This window comes from Eumetopias jubatus, unplaced genomic scaffold (genome assembly GCF_037043125.1).
Source record: "Eumetopias jubatus isolate StellerSeaLion01/CBP00866 unplaced genomic scaffold, mEumJub1_p1.0 scaffold_10, whole genome shotgun sequence".
NCBI classification, from domain to species: domain Eukaryota; kingdom Metazoa; phylum Chordata; class Mammalia; order Carnivora; family Otariidae; genus Eumetopias; species Eumetopias jubatus.
This window is the reverse complement of record NW_028274816.1, coordinates 21,872,427-21,890,137: the sequence shown is the minus strand read 5'-3', so window position 1 is coordinate 21,890,137 and position 17,711 is coordinate 21,872,427. Positions and strand designations below refer to the sequence as shown.

Here is a 17,711-nt window from a genome sequence, read left to right as displayed (position 1 = left end):
GCTTGACTGCAGGAAGGTCTCTCTGTTGTCCTTACCACTCCTGCCTTGTGTCCAGGGCAGAAGGCAAAATTGTGAGACCAGGGAGGACGTTAATGCTGGGACACAGAAAGACCATGACTGCATTTGTAGAAAACCTTTAATGTTCCCCAGACTGAGAGGGCCCTGTGAGCAAGCTTCAAACCCCCACTGAGGAAGTCCCTGCCATTGCCCAGCAGCCTGGAGTGGCAAGGGGCTGCGTCCTTGCCTGTCAGAGGCTAAAGCCACTACCGTCTCCTCGCATGCTACTCCCCCATCCGGAGCTGGCCCGCTCCTGATCATCCAGGGAGGGCAGAGAGCTTCGGGTACCAGGAAGTAGACGGCCCTGGCGCAGGTCCCAGCATGGAGGCCCCTTAGACAGCCCATTGGAACAGGGAGGCTGGCGGTTCTCAATGACCAGATCACTGCTGTCATCGTCGCTATCAGCCTCAGTGGGCCCAGGCCCAGCAGAGGGAGGCCCTGACAGACGCCCAGATGCCCCACGCACCACATTATTGCGCTGATTGGCTGGCTTGACAGTGACAATAAGGTTGTGGCTGTTGGCGACCATCATGTCCGTCACTTGGTCCAAGGTCTTCCCAGCCACCTCAATACCATTGACCTCGAGGATCTCGTCACTGACTGCCAGCAGCCCTGTACTCTCAGCCAGGCCCCCTCGTACCAGGCGGGAGATGAAGATGCCTGGAACCCGCTCCAGGCCCTGGGGAGCTACACGTACACTCATGCCATCTCGGATGTAGAAGCCCAGCGGGCGGTCGGAGCCGTGCTTGTGCAGGCGCACCCGTCGGTGGGTCTCAGGCAGTAGGTCCACATCTATGACTGAAGAAACCTGGCGGAAATCTTGGGGCAGGCTGATTAGCAGGGGTGGCCGGGTGCGCAGGGGTGCCACTGGCCGAAGTAGAAGCCCTTTCTTGCGCCGCTGCAGAGAGTTGGAGGCAAAGGCCAGGCCACTGGAGTCAGCTTCTGCTGCAGGAGAAGGGGGGGTGCTGAGATCAGAGACCCTGCTCTCCCACGTCGGCCCTTTTCCCTCAGGCCCAGGCCTGGGGAAGGGGGCATTGTAGCTATTTCCTACCACTTGGAGGTCAGGCCAAGGGCAGGGACTGCAGACGGTGAAGCCTGGACGCCCTGGGCATGGACTAACCCTTGTAGACCTGCCCTGCCGTCCTACCCCACAGAGGCTGCCCACTGTACCCCATCCTCCTCACCCCGCTTCTGTACTAGCAGGCGCAGCGGTGGGGGCCCGCTGGCCAGGGCCCGGTGCAGGCTGTCGTCGTTGGTGAGGGGCAGTAGGTCGCCGTGAGCATCTGTATAGCCAAGCAGCACGTCCAGGCCCGGGATCTGGTGCACTGCACGCAGCAACCGCGAAAACTCTTGGAAGCCACTCACCGAAGCGCGGGGCAGCGCGAAGCGTCGGAACTCAGCATCAAACTGGAGGCAGGGGGTGGGTGAGAGGAGGGGTCAGGACAGAGCCCGTGCCCTTTCCCACCACAGGTCCGAGGGTGTTAGAGGTCGGAAAAGGCTGTCGCTACGGCTGCAGCCTTGCGCCCAGGCCTCAGCTCCAGTACAAGGGACGCTGTCCAAGGTCTTCTCCCCTCCCTCCAGGTACCAAGGCCACAGAGGGACTCTAGAGGCCGGCAGTGGAAGGAGGATGGATGGAGGAAAGCGAGAGGAAAGGCCGGAGAATGGGACATGAATGATGGAGGCGAGAAAAAAGGTGGTGGGGACTAAGAAGCTAGGAGAGGAGAGAATAAGGGAATTGGAAGCGCCTAGGGCCGAGGCCGGAGCCGGGGCCAGAGGGGCCCTTACTTTGCTCTTCACCTCGACGATGTTGTCGGGACTGCGCGCCGGGGTCCTCTGCGGCCTGGCCATGGTGGGGCCGGGCGGGCCGGGGACGGTGCCCAGGCGGCCCGCCGAGGCGCAGGTGCACAGCCCCGGCAGGCTGGCTTGTGCCGCCCCGCCCCTGACGGTAGCACTCGCCCCGCCCTCCCATCCGGACCATGACGTCAAGGGGGCAGCGACAGAGAGTGGAACGCGGAGTCCACGTTTCCTAGGAAACGGAGATGGGGCGGAGGCGTCTTCGTGTGCTCTTACGTCATTACGCTACGGCGCGCAAGTCTCGAGTCTGGGGGAGGGGTATGGCCAATCTAAAGGGAGGTTGAGGGAAGTGACATTTATTGAGTGTTGTCTATGTACTATTATTTCCATTGACCTTACAACGTTACATGATTGCATGTTTTAGATGAGTAAACTGAGCCATAAGTATTTGCTGAGCTCCGCGGGTTCACACGTTGTTGAACTGGCTTTGAGCCAACTCGCTCGACCACTCCTGGCCGCAGCCTCAAGCCCCGGATCCCTCCCTCTCCATCCAAGCCAGCCCTTGGCCCCATCCTTCCCGGTGTCACGGGAGTCTTAGCGAACGGCCCAAACGCCGGGCCGCTGCTCGGAGACACCGGGGTAAAACCAAGCAGGTTGGCAAGCCATTCTACCCCACAAGAGTCTGGCCGCAACTGCCCGAACAACACGGGCTCGTGCGCACGCGCGGGCACGCATGTGGGCGGGGCCTTGACCTTGGGTCCCGCCCAGCCTGGTGCGCTTCCTCTTCCGACGAGAGGCGGGGCCCCGGCGTCCGCGGGAAACCCAGGCTGGTGGTTCTCTGCTCCCGGCCACTGCGGGAATGGCAGGCTTGGGGAGCTTGGTCCTGCGGCCTTGGATTCGAGAGCTGGTCCTGGGGTCAGATGCACTCTCAAGTCCGCAGGCGGGGCAGCTGCTCGAGGTGAGTCCCCCACAATTCTCAGGGCTCGGAACCAGGGCAGGGCCCGAGGGCGGTGGGACTGACGCCACTTGACGCCGTCAGGTGCTGCAGGAGGCCGAGGCCCCGGGCCCGTCCCGCGCCCCTGACCCGTCTGAAGTCGCGGCCGCGCTGCTTGTGTCTGACGGGACTCACAGTGTCCGGTGCCTAGTGACGCGGGAGGCCCTGAACGCCTCGGACTGGTGAGAGAGGCGGCGCGGGGCCTGGGGAAATCCGGGTCTAGCGGGAAGAACGCGAGGCTCGAGCCGGAGGTGCGCGGGCCGCAGGCGGGCGGGGCTGTGTTCGAGCGGGCTAAGGCCGTGACGGTCGCGCTTGCGGCAGGGAGGAGAAGGAGTTCGGCTTCCGAGGGGCAGAAGGCCGGCTGCTGCTGCTGCAGGATTGTGGAGTCCGCGTCCGAGTCGCCGAAGGCAGCGCGGTGAGTAGTGAGGCTGGCTTGGGTGGGTTAATGAGCCTGACTCCGTGACAACTCCTAAAACCTGCCCCTGAACTCAATCCTTCAGCCCGCTGAGTTCTACCTCCAGGTGGACCGCTTCAGCCTGCTGCCCACGGAGCAGCCCCGGGAACGGGTGATTGGTTGGTAAGTGATGCCTCCCCCCACCAGCTGTTTCTCTCTACCCACGCCTGGCTGCCATTAGTATAGGTCTTTTGGTTGGGAGGGCTCAGGCCCCTAGTAACAACATTGCCTGCTACTTTGCTTTTTTTTTTTTTCCCCTCAGCAACCAGGACCCGGATGTTCAGAAAAAGCTCTTTGACTGTCTGGAGTGAGTATGGAATTGGGCTCTTCAGTCAAGTGTGGCTGTGTCAGGGAATGGCAAATGTGTGTAGACAGGCCTCGGGATTGTTCCTCAGGCTTGTCCTCTCTGTTTCTATAGGGAGCACCTTTCAGAGTCCATCTCCCCCGGTGCAGGTAATTATAGGGGTTGGCCAGTGACCCTAACTCCCGTAGAGTGACCTCCCAGTCATCACCTTGCTTCCTTAGTAAGCTCTTCTCCCTCCCCACCCTTCCCTTCCTTCTCTTTAAGTTTTGGCCCATCCTCTGGTCCCCTGCCCTCAGGCCTTTCACTGTCCCAACTTCTGGATGAGGTGCAGGAGGACCAGGAGCATCGGGGGGCGCTAGTGCACCTGGCTGAGAGCTGTTTGATGCTGGCAGGCCCTTGCACAGCACCCCCCCTCACCCGCTGGGCCTCCTCCCGCCTTAGGGCCACGGTCAGTCTGGGGCTTCCCTTGGGGAGTGTCAGGGTGAGGAGTTGGGCAAGGACTGTGCTGAGAGTTTATGCCCCACAGGGAGAAGCTGTGTACACTGTCCCCAGCTCATGGCTGCACATCTCTGAGAATGACCAGCGAGTTCTGAGTTCTCTGGGCCCAGGCCAGAGGACACAGGGTAAGGAGGACTGGAGAGGGGAAGAGGGAGTACCTGGGGGCCCAGTGCTCACAGTGCTAATAAGCTCCCCCTGATCCTCAGGCCCTGAGCTGCCCCCACCAGACCCAGCTTTGCAGGACCTGTCGCTGACCCTCCTCTCTCCTTCCTCACTTACTTCCTCAGGTAAGGTGGTGCTCAGGCCACAGGCATTCACTGCTGTCAGCCAGGTTCCCAGGCTGCTGCAAAGGTTGCACACCCAGGTGGGGGATGAACACAGTCCCTGTAGGCTTGCCTAAACTCACAGGCCACTGAGCTGAGAGGGCTGTGCCCACAGTCAGTCCCCTCCTTCCCAGGAACCCCAGCTTTATCCAGCCACATGTCCTCAGAGGAGAGCGGTGCCAGCATCAGCCTTCTGCCTGCCCTGTCCTTGGCTGCTTCAGATCCAGTGCAGAAGGGCAGCTCCCAGGCTGTACCAGGCATCTGTTCAGCCCCTGGCCCCCGGCCCCTCAGCTCCCCACACCCTAGTCATGTACCCAGTTCCCCACTCCTGAGCTGCACCCCAAGTCTGTCACCCCTGGGCCATGTACCCAGTCCACATCAGGCCGTTGTGACTAGGGCCCAGAAACCTAGCCTGGAGTTCAAGGAGCTAGGGTTGCCCCCCAAGAAATGGCAGCACTCTGCAAGGACAAAAACCAGCACAGGAGCCCTGGAGTCCAGCCCTGTTTGGGTGAGCATACATGGACAGAATGGGGGAGGCCTTGGGTGGAGCTGGGAGTAGGGATGGGGAGGGGTAGCCTTGGATGGGGTTTAGGGGTCCTTACTGGTCCCTCTCCGGATACCGCACCACCTTTAGGATCCTCCAAAGAGGCATCGTGATGGTTCTGCCTTCCAATATGAGTACGAGCCACCCTGCACCTCCCTGTGTGCCCAGGTCCAAGCTGTCAGGTGAGTGCCTAGGGCTGCCCCTACGCTTTAAGTCACCAGTCCCCATCCTCATTGACCTACAGCCATGGTTTTCTTCCCAGGCTCCCTCCCCAGCTCGTGGCCTGGGCCTTGCACTTTCTGATGGAACCACAGCCGGATTCTGAGCTGACCCAGGTGTGAGGGAGCATGGGGGAGGATGAAGCACACAGATCCATGCCGAGGATAGACAAACAGTGCTCCACACTCTGCTTTGAGTTTTTTAATAAAATAATCTCATGCGGCAGGAAAAGGAGAGGGTCAGGGGGTGGGGCCGCCGCCTCTTTGGTCTGTGGCTGGGGAGGGTGGGTTTGGCTCAGGGCTGGAGGACTCTGTGGGCAGTGGGGGCAGAGGTTGGGCTCCAGGGCCAGATCCTGCAAGGGGAGGAGGAAGGGAGAGGAGGGGTCAAGACCGGACCAAGCAGTCCTGCCCCCCGCTCCCCGCGGGCCCCAGCCTCCTCTTACCGAGGCTTGGAGACGAAGGTGCCTCAAGCTTTGGTCTCCGCTTGAGGACAGGGGAGCGCTGCAGCCGCAGGGGCCGTTCTGAGACACACAAAGACTTGGCAGAGGAGGGGGCAGATTTGCTAGGGGCTTGCTGCCTGTTCCCAAGCCTTCCCGTGCATCCTCCCACCCCCTGGGCAGAGGTCGCTCTTCTGGAGGTGGAGTAAGGGCTAGGAGGAAGGCAGACCCTTGCTCCAGCCCTTCGGGCTCCTTAATTTCTCAACCCCTTCCCTCATTGGTGGCCCCCTCCAAGGACCAGAGCCCCAAAGGGAGCCCTGGAGTCTACCCTCCCCCCTCTCCTCCTGCACTCAAGCACACAGAGCGGTGTCCCCCCTCACCAGCAGGGGCCTGGAGCTGGTCCTCATGCACAGACACTGCTCGTCGCCCTGCTGAGAGAGGCCTCGGCCTCAGCTGGCCAGCTGGGGGAGGCCAGGATATCAGGGTATGGTCTGGACAGCTATCCCAACCCCAGCCCTTGCCTCCCCCGTCAGGGTCCGCAGCCCTGTATTGGAATGGGGCCTAGGTGCCCGCTTACCTTCATTCCTGGGGCCCAAGCAAGGGTCCTCGGGGAGGCCCAGGCTGTCTGGGGAGGGGCTGGCTCTTCGTGGGCTGGGGCTGGGACAAGGTGAGGGGGGGCCGGGACCATCCTGTTGGCCCCAACCACGGCCCCTAAGCTCTGCATTCAGCTGCTGCCCCAGTGTCTTCCAGCTGGTAGACTCAGGCCCTTGACCCTCCGGACCAGGTCTGCACGAGGGGTCTGCAGGAAGAATGGTATGAGCCTAACCAGTGGTCTGACAACCCCCCCGCCCCGCTGCCTACCGTTGCATGTCCCCCAACACAGTCCATGGCCCTTACTCACCAGCAGACACGGAGTGGGTGCGGGACTTGATTGAGATGGGAGGGGCCTCTGTGGAACTGTCCATAATGTCACCTGCAAGGCAGGGCTGGGGGTTCAGGCACCAGCCCGTGGGAGGGAGGGGAAGAAAAACCTGGCCTCTTTCCCTTGTTCCCCAGGAGAGCCGATGCTTTGGAGACTAGCTCCCTATGGACCAGTCCCTCACCGAAGCTGTACGGCCCTAGCACAGGGTCCCACTTACCATCTGAGCCAGCCTTCTTGATCTCTCCATCCTTGCTCTGTAGGAAACAGGGGAGTCAAACTTAGTCGTGCCCTCACTCTAGCCTTGTTCTTTCTTCATTCTTGTAACTACCAGTAAGTGCCCACCAGGAGATGCTGGGATGGGTGAAGAGGAAGCTGATATAACCCAGGGGTGGTGATGAGAGGCTGGAAGCAGCTCCCGACAGAGGAACGCCTGACAGGCCCTGAGATGCACCGGGTGGAGCACAGCAAGATGAAAGCAGTGACCAGGGCTGAGGCCTTGGGACGGGGTTAGGAGGCAGGGCACTGTCTTGAGAGGAAGTCCCTGGAGGATTTGCTGTTTCAAATGCAGGTGACAAGGTCAGGGTTCTGTTCGATCTACAGCGGAAGGACCGTCCCAGCTCCAAGGAGGAGGTAGCAGGGGCCAGGGCAGAAGCCAGGAAGGAAGGAAGGCTGAAGCTGAGGACTATTTCGAGGAGGAGGAGGTAGAACTAATAGAGCCGTCTGTGTGTCATGAGTCTCCTGGTCACATATGTCACCCACAGACTGCCACATGGCACCTGCCCCCTCACTTTGCACTTGTGGCCCTCCCAACTTACTTGCTTCCTCTTGCCTTCGGTACTCCCGCTGCCTCTGCTCACGCCGATCCTCTGCAGCATCACTTGTACCCGCTGTTCAAAGGATGGGGCCAGCTCTGTGTCTCCCCGCTCCAGGGGCCGGCGCTGCGGACCGAGAAGCCCAAATGGGGAGAGGGCCCACTGCCTCAGGCCTTGCAGAGCCCTCGCCCCTTGTCCCCAGGCCTACCTTGTCAGGTCTGGCACCCAGTGTTTCTTCCTCCTCCTCAGCAGGTAGTAATATCATTGAATAGGCTTTGCTTTCCCGAGTGTAACGAGGCCGGCTCCTGCGGGCAGGGTCAGGGCTGCTGGTGCCCCCCTCAGCCCCACCAGGCTCCTCACCACGGCCGGGACGGGCTGGTGGCCGCAACAGGTCTCCAAGTGTGGTCTTCCGAGTGCGGGGAGCTGCCCCAGGGCTGGTCTCTAGATCAGGCCGTGGCCCCCGTGTTGAACGAGGCTTCTTGAAGGCAAAGAGGGTACCCAGCTTCTTTCGCAGTGTACGAGGAACAGGGGTGGCACTCCCCTCGTTGGCCGGGTCCTCTTCAGGGACCCAGCTGTGGGAATAAGCCAGCAGTGAGTGGAAAGGCCCATGGAATAGCCCACCCTCTCCCACCCCCTACAACTGCCCCTCACTCACAGGCGATCCTGCTGGATCAGCCTTTTGGAGAAGAATTCCTCCACGCCCTCGTCCACGCGGGCACTGAGCCCATTCCCTTCCTGCGGCAGGGCTGGGGGCACCTGGGGGACACCATAGGGTCAGGGCTGAGCACAACCATGAATTGTTTCCACCCCTTGTCTAGCAGCCTGGCCTGGGCAACTCCAGGACGTGGGAGCTGGAGTGACCCTAAGGGGCTACTGCCAAACGTTCTCGTCCAACTGGTGGGCAGAGATGGTTTCACGTATCCCCTCACCAGTAGTTGGCCCTGGACACATATACCCAGCCCACACCTGTTCTTGTCCCGTGGACTATCTATGCACCCTGAACCAGCAGGCTAGAACCCACAGGCCCCCTGGGTCACACATTCCCATTTGCCACCCCCTCTGCTCCAAACAGTTCCCCGCAGTACCCTCCACCCCCACCCCACCCGGCCTGCTGGCAGCTCAGCGGCGCCTGCTGCTGCGTCAGACCCTCTGGGGGGCCTCAGGCTGACTATGCCTTCTGCCCTGTATCCACTGCCCCCACCAATACCCAATACACACAGACATCTCCCCACATAAACACCCCCTGGACCGGCGGTAGATGCAGGACTTGGCCCCACAGCCCAGCATCAGACTGAAAGTAACCCTGGGAGAGGGAGGATAAGATGGACACCCTCCCTCGCACATCCATCCATGCAGAGGGCCAACCCAAGATGCAGTCCTAAACTGAGATGTACCCCCAATGAAATCCACACACTCATGACCCTGCATGGGAACGGCCTGGGGAGAGGGTGGCCAGGGATAAACCAAGACACGGCAGTACGACCAGGTGGTCTCGGGCCCCTAAAATCCACCTCCCTAGCCGCCATCACTCCTGAGGAGCGGAAAAGCCACCCGTGACCCCCAATTCCACGAGCTCTAGAGTGGGGGAAGGGCGTTCACCTGGGGGCCCCCCGGCGGTGGCCGGTGGTGGTGCTGGCGCCGTGGCCGCGGCCGGGCCCGGGTCGGATGGCGTAGGGGCTGTCCAGCGGGTGGCAGGTCCATGCGAGGCAGTGGGCCGGCCTGGAGTCCAGGGGTGGCGGGGCTCGGAGAGCCACGCGCAGAAGGCCCCGCCTGCGGCTCTGCATCTTCCCCCGGAGCCGCCAGCTCGGGCTCCGGTTCCTCAGCAGCACCTAAGGGGAGAGCACCAGAGAAGCACCGAGCAGCGAACCCGGGGAGGTGGTGGTGGCAGCGGAGCTAGGGCGGCGGGGGACCCGCCCAGGGCGCGGGGAGGGGCCCGGCTACGCCGCCCGCCCCCGGCCCCTCCCCCGCCCGCCGCTGTCCGTGGTGCTGAGCGCGGCCCCAAGCGGCGCGGCCCTGCGCTGCCGCCAAGCATGCGCATCCTGGGGTTAGAGAAAGGGGGAGGCGAATGGAGACAGTGTCCGGCTCCTAGTCTGCTCAGGTCCTGCTTCATGCTGACCATAGCAGACCGCAACCTGCGAACTGCACAGAGGGCCTGGGCTGGCTCAATCAAGGGTCAGGGAGTTCCTAGGACAAGACTGAATGAATGTGTCCACGTGTCCAGGTCCCCAGATCTAATGGAGAACTTTTCAGCCCAACCTGGTTAACTCCCTTTCCCCCCAGACCCTGACTTACTGTGAGTGGAGGGAACCAGGTGAAGACATTGGCTGGACTCAGGCCATTTCTGTGGAGGATTGTCATCCTAGTGGGGAGAGCAGAAACTCAGCCTGGGACACAGGCGAGCTGCGTCCCAGCCTGCCACACTTCCTAGTAAGATGGGAAGATCTAGAGCTCTAGGCCCGGCGTTCTGGGGCCACATACCTTCTGCTCCTCTTCATCCTCCTTTTCCTTCACCTCCTCAGGGAAGAAAAGACCTTCCAATTCCCCAGGCCCAAGGGGGCTGGGCTCACCCCCATCCAGTGCTGGTATGGCAAGAGGCATTGCCACTGTTGCCTGCTGAGCCAGACTCTCCACCTACAACAATACAATAAAAGATGGGCAGTTGGGCCTCAGTCATAGTCCCATCAGTCCGAAAGGAACCCCGAAATACCCCTGGGCTATATGACCCCAAAGACATTATAGAACCCCTGCAAGGCAGTGACCAGGTCAGTGTGTGTGCGCTCGCACACAATTCTCCCTCACCAGCCGATCCCGGGCTGCATTCAGCCCCTCCAGAGCCTGAGCCACAATGCTCTCTGCCAAAGTCCCTGTGACTGACAACCGCATATCCCTGAGAGCAACAGAGAGCAAGGATTAATGGGCTATCTCTGCCCAGTCCCGTTCAAGTCCAGTCCAGCCAAGGCCCATCCAGTCTACCTGAGCCTAGTGAAGGCATGTTGCAGCAGGTGCTCTGGAAGCAGCTCTGGGAGGCCCCTTGAGCCCACCAGGACCGCCTCTAGCTGCTCCCTCCACCTGGGTCCCTGTAGCATCTGTGGGCAGAGGCTCCTTGTTGTGTCCAGTGTGGCCTGAGTGAAGTCCTGGGCAAAGATCAGAGCATGGAGAGTGTGGCCTGCGGCTCCAACCCCCACAGAACATTGACACAAGGGATATCACAGTCAAACCTATGCAATAGGGATCAAGCCTATATATATATATATATATATATATATATATATATATGGACATGGGGCTGGGGCAAGGGTACCATCTTACCTGCATATCCTTGCGGCAGACCTCGCCCACCCGTCCTAGGAGGCCCTCTAGCTTCTGCCGCAGCTGCCACTGATGACTTGGGGAGCTCCCAGCCTCATACAGAATTGGGAGAATCTGGAGGCCAAGGAAGAGGAGCTGCAAGTTGACACCTAATTAAGAGGGGAAGGGTCCTTGCAGCAGCGGTGGGGAAGGGGTGCTCACACTGAGAGAGAAGTTGGCATTTTGGATGGCATCCTCCGCCTGGTGCACAGCAGCTTCACCCTGAGGCCCAGCCCCACAGCCCAGTAGCTCCACATGCTCCTGCACTGACTGACACAGTTCATTCACTTCCTGGGGGGTGGGGGAGGCATGCATCAAGAATCAGTGCCATCCTAGCCCCCTCCAGCCTCCCAGACTCTGACTGCTTCCTTCCCAGCGTCTCCAACAGGGTGGGTGAGCTCCTGAAGCCAATACTATCAGACCAGCCCCTCAGGAACCCTATCTGTTCAAGGAGGGCAAGCAGTGTCCCCTTTGGATCATTTTAGGGACTTTGTATATCCTTCCTAAGTGCCCAGAATAGGAAGAAAAGGAGCTGTTAGTCTTTTCTGTTTTAGAAGCTCAGTCTGCTCACTAGCCACAGAGAGGACAGACTGAGGTGGGCAGAAATGGGAGTGAGGAGCCATGGACGAAGGACCTGGGAAGCAGGAGACATGTGGGGTGGGAGTGAGGAGCAGTGTGTTGAGAGTTAGCAGGGATAGGACCAAGGAGGTCTGTGGGGGTTCTGATGTGGCCAGGAGAGACCCGGCCCAAACTTCTGTGCACAACACTCGGTGAGTGTGAGCACCGGTGAGAATGGGGTCTAGGGTAGAGAGAAGAGTCTGTGGGAGGTGATGATGTCACTTGAAGGTGTATAGAATGTGAAGCCCCTGCAGGGGGCCGTCAAGATGCCTCAGCTTTAAAGCCTGAGAACGAAGTGGGATTTGGGAAAGGATAGGTAGTAACACCTCATAAGGGCAAGGTAGTGGAGGGAGATGAAGCCAGAGAAAGGGTTGCTGGGTTTGGGCCCCAGCAGAGGTCAGTGGAGAGGAGAGCCCTGTGAAAGGGAAGTCACAGATGGGGCTACAATCAGCTGGGGGTTGCGGGGAGAATTGAGGAAGGATTTTTAAATACCTCCCATCTTGAACAGGAGAGTCTACTTAAATGCTTTTAAAAGGCATCCAGGGGTGTTATTTGGGGGAGCTATCAAAGCGGGACTTGTCCTGGAGAGCATAACGCAGGCCCCCTAGCCCCAAGAAAGACGCTCAAACTCATGGAGGACTCCAGGCGCAACAGCTCTTCCCATCCGTCCCCTATCTTCTGTACCAACTCAAGGTTGAGGGAGGGGACACCAACCTGCTCCGAGGGGTCTGAGACCAGACAAGGTGGCTGCGGACGGGCGGTGCGGTCAGAAGAGGCATGGTCCGCACGGTTATTCCTCAAAAGACAGGCTTGGATCTGGGCATAAGGGATATTGAGAAGTGGTAGGAGGCGGGGCCACGACACAGAGCAGGGCAGGGGAGGAGACAGGAACCCAACCTGATGCACTGCACGTGCGGTCAGTTCCGGGCGGCTGCGATGTGCCTGGGCCACGTCGTTCAGTGGCAGAGGCATGGCCTTTAGGCTGCGGTTCTGCTCCAGGGCCTCTGCCACGTCCAGCAGGCCCAGGGCAGATGTGTGGTTCCGGTCCCAAACCACAGACCTGGGCCAGAACTGGCTTCAGTCAAGGGCGGAGCTCCACAAGGCTCCACCCAACCCCGCTGGCCTTGTCCATTCACCTAGCGCCCCAGTTCCCAGCATTTGCCCCTCCACATTCAGCCCCGTCCCTTAACCCAGTAAGCCCCCCCGCCACGCCCTCCTCCCCGCAGACCCCGCCCACCGGAGTCTTGTGTTGACCCGAAGTGCCTTGGCCAGCATTTTGGCGCCGGCGTCCCCCATGGCGTTGCCGCTGATATCCAGCGCCGTCAGGTTAGGATTGGTGCCGAGGGCCCGGAGCAGGACGCTGGTGGCCAGCTTCAGCCGCGACTCAGCCACGGACAGAGACTGCAGGGGCTGGAGTTAGAAGAGAAAAAAAAAAAAAGCGCCATTTGGGTTTGGAATCGGCGGTCAGCAAGGGGGGGCAGGTGACAGGGTCTGAGGGAACAGGAGTCACAGGGGTCCGTCCATTGCCTGAACGATCCCGCATGGTCCCAAGAACTCACACAGTCGTCATCCTGCATGAGCTGGACAATCCGGTGCAGGACGTCATCCAGGGTCTCCCTGTGGGGCAGGGGACGCGGTTTGGAAGGACCTGGGTAGGTGGTGGGTGGTGGGGTGCTGTCTGGGAGGTCCGGGAGTGGGATGGGGGCTCACTTGCACCGGACGTTGAAGTTCCTTCCAAGTGCCACATGTCGTAGGGACCGACTCCTCCCGATGGCCAGCACCAGAGTCACCATGTCTGAGCCAAAGCCTAGGGGTGGCTTGGGTCACGCATCAGGAGAGGCTGAGGGGGTGGGGATGGGGTGGGAAGTGGGTGGGCAGTGGGATTGTGGGTTTCGGGGCGGCCTCACCATTATCCGCCAGGTCCAGGGAGCTCACTGCGCCAGCGTCACACACTAAGTCTTGTATCACCTGAGCGCCCGCTGAGCGCAGCTGAAGGTGGAAGGCGCGGCACGCTCAGACCATCGGGCCACAGGTGCCGAGGCTCAGGCGCCCGATGGCCCGCGCTCCCGCCTCGCAGCCCCACTCCGCTGTGGGCCCACTGCCCGCTCACGTCCCGGGCCGGGCGCTCACCTCACAAGCGCTGAGGTCCAGGTGCAGGTCGCCCGTGTGCGTGTTGAGCGCGAGGCCTTCCAAAAGGGCCCTGGGAGGGGATGTTACAGGGGGTGAGGGAGCTGGGAAAGGGGGCCCCAGCGCGCGAACGAATACCAAGAAGGAAGGGCCAGGATGCCGGAGGTCACTGGGGGCGACAGGAGCGGGGTGAAGCTCCGGGGCGGGGGGGGGGGGGACGGCCGGGGTGGTGGCCGCACACGTAGCCGTGGGCAGCGACACTGACCTGAGCGCGTCGGGCGGCAGCTTGCAGCCCGCCAGGCCCAGGTGCCGAAGCGTCCCCGCGCGGCTGAGGAAGAGTTGCAGCGCGGCGGGCGCAGCGCGGGACTTCCTGGGGTGGGCGAGCGGGAGGAGTGGGCTTCCGGGCGCAGGGAGGCGGCTCCCGGCAGTCTCCCCCCGCCCGGACCCGCCCCCCTTACGTGCGCGAGAAGACGTTCCTCGAGGCGTCCAGGTGGCTGAGGCTCGTGCAGCAGCCGCGGGCCAGCGCTGCGAACAGCTGCGGGAGGAGGGTGTGGGCTACACCGACGGAGGGCAGAGCACCCCCTCCCCCGCCCCCGGTCTACCCTCCGGCCACCGGCCCTTACAGATCACCCCCCACCGACCACCCTCTCACAGTGTCCAGGGCCGTGTCGGTGCCCGCGAGATTCAGGAACGTCAGAACATTAGGACGGCTCAGGAAACTATAGAGGCCCTAATGAGAGGACAGGGGTGGGAGGAAGTCAGGGATCACCTCACCAAGAGCTCCCTGACATCCCACTGCCCCCAGTCATTGCCTCCAAAGACAACCACTCACCCCATTGTCCTCCGAGGCCCCCAGCGCCCCAGGGTTCCCGGAAAGGTCCAAGTGGGTCAGGGCGGTGTCAAAGGCCACATTGGAAGCCAGTGCCCGGCCCAGAGACCTCATTCCTGGTGGCGGAGGAGGAAGTGGCTCAGCAACTAGGCAGAACCCCCCCCCCCCGCCCCCGGCCTACCCCACCTACCTCGTGGTGTCAGCCCTGTCTGCGCTAGGCTGAGTCTCCTTAGGGCTCCAGGACGATGCTCCAGGTGTCTGCTGAGAGCAGTCACGCCTAGGGAATGGGGGCAGCTGTGTGGCTCTCACCTCCTCCAGCGCCAGCCCCCTGGGGTTCCCTAGGTTCAGCCATACCTCGGTCATCCAGCAGGTTCCCCGTGAGGCTAAGCTCCCGGAGGGCAGAGCTTGAGTGCCCTGCCAGTGCCTGGGCCAGTCGCCGGACAAAGTCTCTGGGGACCAGACCCCAGGCATGAGACTCTGGACCCTGGATTCCCATCTCCTCCCCAGGCCCCAAGCCTCCTCATCCCAAGCTCCCAGACTCCTGTCCCCAAGCCCTACCCTGTCCCCCTTACCCTCTCAGGCCACAGTTCTCTAGCACTAGCTCCTCCAGGTGGGACGACTGACTCATCATGTGCAGAATCTGCTCTGAGACCTCAAGGCTCTGAGAACCAGAGTGGGGCTCAGTGAGTTGCACCCTGGTCCCTGCACCCTTGGTCCCTCCCTGTCCCTATGCGCTCACCAGCTTCATGTCCACGCAGGAGAGGCACTGGAACCACAGGTTGTAGGACAGGGCAGCCACACTCAAGGCCAGGTCCCTGGGTGGCAGAGGGGGCAGGGGCAGAGTTCAGGGCTCCCCATGGAGGGGCCGAGGCTCCACAATGTGGGTCATGGGATGTCCCTCCCTTCCCACCCTTGGCAGGCCACAGACCGACTGCCCAGATGGCTGAAGTCGCAGAGGCTGAAGTGGCGGCAGCCTTGGCGATGGTAGATAGTGTCCACATCCTGGATGGGAAGAAGATGTCTCCCACCGGGCTTGGGGTCACAAGGGGGAAGGGGACCCGATGCACACGGGGGGGATCAGATGTCTCCAGAGCCCCCCAGGGAGGGCCCTACTCTCACCCACTGAATCTCCTCTCGGAAAGGGAAGCCATTGTAGTCACACAAAGCCTCATAGGTCTCCAAGAAGCCACCTGAGGGAGGTGCCAGGGGTATAGTGGGGTGAGGAGGAGAGAGACAGAAGGTCAGGGAGGGAGGAAGATCAGACCCGAGCTGGGTGGTGGCTGTGCTTGGAGTGATTCTGTTCAGTTTGGGAGACCCCCAATTCAGGGGTCTGGGGCTGCAGGATGGGGGGGCGGGTAGGCTGGAAGTCCTGGGTGGCCTTTTCTTGGCCCTCACCACAGGGGCTGCTGGGTGCAGTGTCCTCAGAGGGGCTGCTTCTCTCCAGGCGAGCCAGCATGGAGGGGGATGTGGGCCTCCGGAATAGCTTGCTGGGGAGGGGCAGAAGGGAGAAGGGACAAGGGACTTGTAGCCCCTGGGATGGGAGGCAACCCACCGGTGTCATCCAGAGCACTCCCGTGCTGCCCTCCTTTCCTGCCGGCCCCTTGTAGGTGTTGGGCCTCACCCAAGGCTGGAGCGAGGAAAGACCTTCTTGATGGCTGCGGCAATGTGCTGGGCCAGCTGTTCCAGAGCAGCCACGCCAGGAAACTCCAGGACCAGCTCAGGCAGGGACTCTAGCTCAAAAGTCACCTGGGGCGGGACGGCGGCTGGGTTGGGCTCCACGTTCGGGGGCGCAAGTGGAAGGGGAGGTGAAAACCAGGCTGCAGGCCATGGGGGCGGGGTGTTAGCTGTCTCACCTGAGGGGGCGTCTCCTGCAGCGCCATGGCCTGGACCTCCAGGTAGCTGAATGTGCAGTCCACCTGCGGAGAGCCGGAGTCCGCTGGAAGCCTGGCCCTAGGACCCCCTGCCCCGGGATCCCAGTCCCCTGTGCGGCTGGGAGCTCACAGCCAGCCCTGCCCGTGACGGAGCCCAGGGCTGTGCGAAGGGCAGAGCCCACGGGCCAACCCTCACCCAGGAAGCTGCTGGAGGGCAAGGTGGGGTGGCAGTCAGCCCCTGGACTCACCCTCAGGGGGAGGCAGGTGTGGAGCAGGTAGGCTCTCCATCGTAGCAATGCCTGGGGGGGAGAAAGTGTCTGACGCCCTGGGCAGGCCAAGAGGCTCTTTTTGCCTGGGCCCCAGAGGCCCTCCCAGGCTCTGCCCCCTGCCATACCAGGACATGACCTCGCTCAGCACCCTCCCGCTCTGGTAGCCAGGTTTTCAGCAGCAGCTCGGCCTCCTTGGGCCACAGGAACCTGGTGATCTCGCCTGTGGAACGGCAGCCTGCTGGGTGATTTGGTCCTCCCGCGGAGGGCAACGCATGCCCACGGTCTGTACTAGGCCTGTGGCCTGGGCTCATCTATGGGCCAGCAAGGAAGGAGTGGAGTGGGTGTGGGGGGCGCCAAGCTCTTCCGAAGAGCAAAGAGAACCGCTTGCAGGTGCTCCCCGGACGCTGGGTGTGCTCCGGCTCTGGAGCCAAGTAGGCGGGAAGGGCCAGCGCTCACCTCTCAGCTCACACGATATGCCGTCGGGGGTCTGGGCCATGGGGCCGGGCCGGGCCGCCGGGTGGCCCCAGGAGCTCGGACGAGAAACAGTTGCGGGCGGGCGCGCACACAGGAAGCCTGGGGGCCCTGGCCCGCACTGCAGCCACCTGCTCCTCCTGCAGCGGAAGGTACGCGCTGCTTCCTGCCTGGCCGCCCCCAGCCCGGCTCCTCCCCGCCCCAACCTCCGCGGGCCAGGAGACGTAGGAGGAGGGCAGAGTCCCAGCTGTCCGCCCGCCCTGTCGCGCAGGAGCTACTCTGGCAGGGCAGGCACGGGGTAGGAGTTGGGTGGCAGGGACGGTCGCGCGTGTGGCGCGCGCCTCTTGCGGGTTCCTAGCCCCCTACTTCCACCCCGCGCCGCAGTCCCTGCCGGGAGCACCAGGGGGCGCTGCCCGCTCGGGGATCCCTGCGGCCCACCCGCGTTGGTCCACTCCAAAACCCAGCTGGGGCGGGGGATTGGGGGCCCGGCCCGGAGGGGCGTCTATTCAGCAAGGAGAATCGGATCTCTCCTAGAACCTCTCCCAACACCCGGGGCCTAACCTGAAGGACCTAATCTGTTGCTCCTAACCTGGAGCCTGTGACCCCGTCAGAGATCCACCAACTTTTTTTTTTTTTTTTTTAAGTAATCTCTATGGGGACTCGAACTCATGGGCCATGGGCCGGACATCAAGAGTCGCATGCTCTACCAACCGAGCCAGGCAGGCGTCCCGGAAATCCACCAGCTTTTGAAACGGCAGAAAAAAATGCCAGATGGGCTCAAGCACCCTTCTCTGCTGCGCAGGATCCTCAGCTCTCATCAG

The 17,711-nt window shown here is 61.9% G+C and overlaps 3 protein-coding genes across 7 annotated transcripts; 1 reads left to right on the top strand and 2 right to left on the bottom strand.

The window, feature by feature from the left end:
• Positions 1-118: 118 nt before the first annotated feature.
• PARD6A (par-6 family cell polarity regulator alpha) lies at positions 119-1,953 on the bottom strand. Its single transcript, XM_028096090.2, has 3 exons — positions 1,843-1,953; positions 1,242-1,464; positions 119-999 (listed from the first exon to the last, which is right to left on the bottom strand). Exons 1-3 carry the CDS (start codon positions 1,903-1,905, stop codon positions 248-250), a joined length of 1,038 nt encoding a protein of 345 aa, XP_027951891.1. The 5' UTR covers positions 1,906-1,953; the 3' UTR covers positions 119-247.
• Positions 1,954-2,652: 699 nt separating this feature from the next.
• On the top strand, positions 2,653-5,420 carry ACD (ACD shelterin complex subunit and telomerase recruitment factor). 2 transcript variants are annotated; one of them, XM_028095840.2, is made up of 12 exons: positions 2,653-2,809; positions 2,891-3,027; positions 3,167-3,260; positions 3,346-3,422; positions 3,562-3,606; positions 3,718-3,752; positions 3,825-4,051; positions 4,130-4,226; positions 4,308-4,388; positions 4,559-4,932; positions 5,059-5,150; positions 5,231-5,420. In XM_028095840.2, the coding sequence occupies exons 1-12, from the start codon at positions 2,711-2,713 to the stop codon at positions 5,307-5,309; spliced, it is 1,437 nt and encodes a 478-aa protein (XP_027951641.1). In that variant the 5' UTR covers positions 2,653-2,710; the 3' UTR covers positions 5,310-5,420. The 2 variants fall into 2 exon arrangements, with proteins under 2 accessions (XP_027951641.1, XP_027951646.1); XM_028095845.2 differs by having other exon boundaries at positions 2,679-2,809; positions 3,900-4,051.
• Positions 5,374-17,624, bottom strand: CARMIL2 (capping protein regulator and myosin 1 linker 2). Of its 4 annotated transcripts, none has more exons than XM_088027421.1 (40): positions 17,602-17,624; positions 16,876-17,030; positions 16,545-16,639; positions 16,399-16,449; positions 16,133-16,195; positions 15,901-16,025; positions 15,675-15,766; positions 15,399-15,469; positions 15,208-15,281; positions 15,019-15,094; positions 14,852-14,940; positions 14,634-14,728; positions 14,470-14,556; positions 14,283-14,395; positions 14,103-14,180; positions 13,909-13,985; positions 13,716-13,820; positions 13,454-13,523; positions 13,231-13,312; positions 13,034-13,130; positions 12,883-12,940; positions 12,561-12,733; positions 12,221-12,383; positions 12,038-12,139; positions 10,868-10,996; positions 10,667-10,780; positions 10,331-10,491; positions 10,157-10,244; positions 9,836-9,988; positions 9,650-9,716; positions 8,957-9,186; positions 8,013-8,113; positions 7,566-7,929; positions 7,361-7,483; positions 6,763-6,799; positions 6,525-6,596; positions 6,201-6,422; positions 6,004-6,084; positions 5,630-5,723; positions 5,374-5,539 (listed from the first exon to the last, which is right to left on the bottom strand). In XM_088027421.1, exons 2-39 carry the CDS (start codon positions 16,913-16,915, stop codon positions 5,653-5,655), a joined length of 4,089 nt encoding a protein of 1,362 aa, XP_087883547.1. In that variant the 5' UTR covers positions 16,916-17,030; positions 17,602-17,624; the 3' UTR covers positions 5,374-5,539; positions 5,630-5,652. The 4 variants fall into 4 exon arrangements, with proteins under 4 accessions (XP_087883547.1, XP_027951613.2, XP_027951622.1 ...); XM_028095812.2 differs by having other exon boundaries at positions 5,630-5,707; positions 17,602-17,623; XM_028095821.2 differs by lacking the exon at positions 17,602-17,624 and having other exon boundaries at positions 5,630-5,707; positions 16,545-16,730; positions 16,876-16,957.
• Positions 17,625-17,711: the final 87 nt, after the last annotated feature.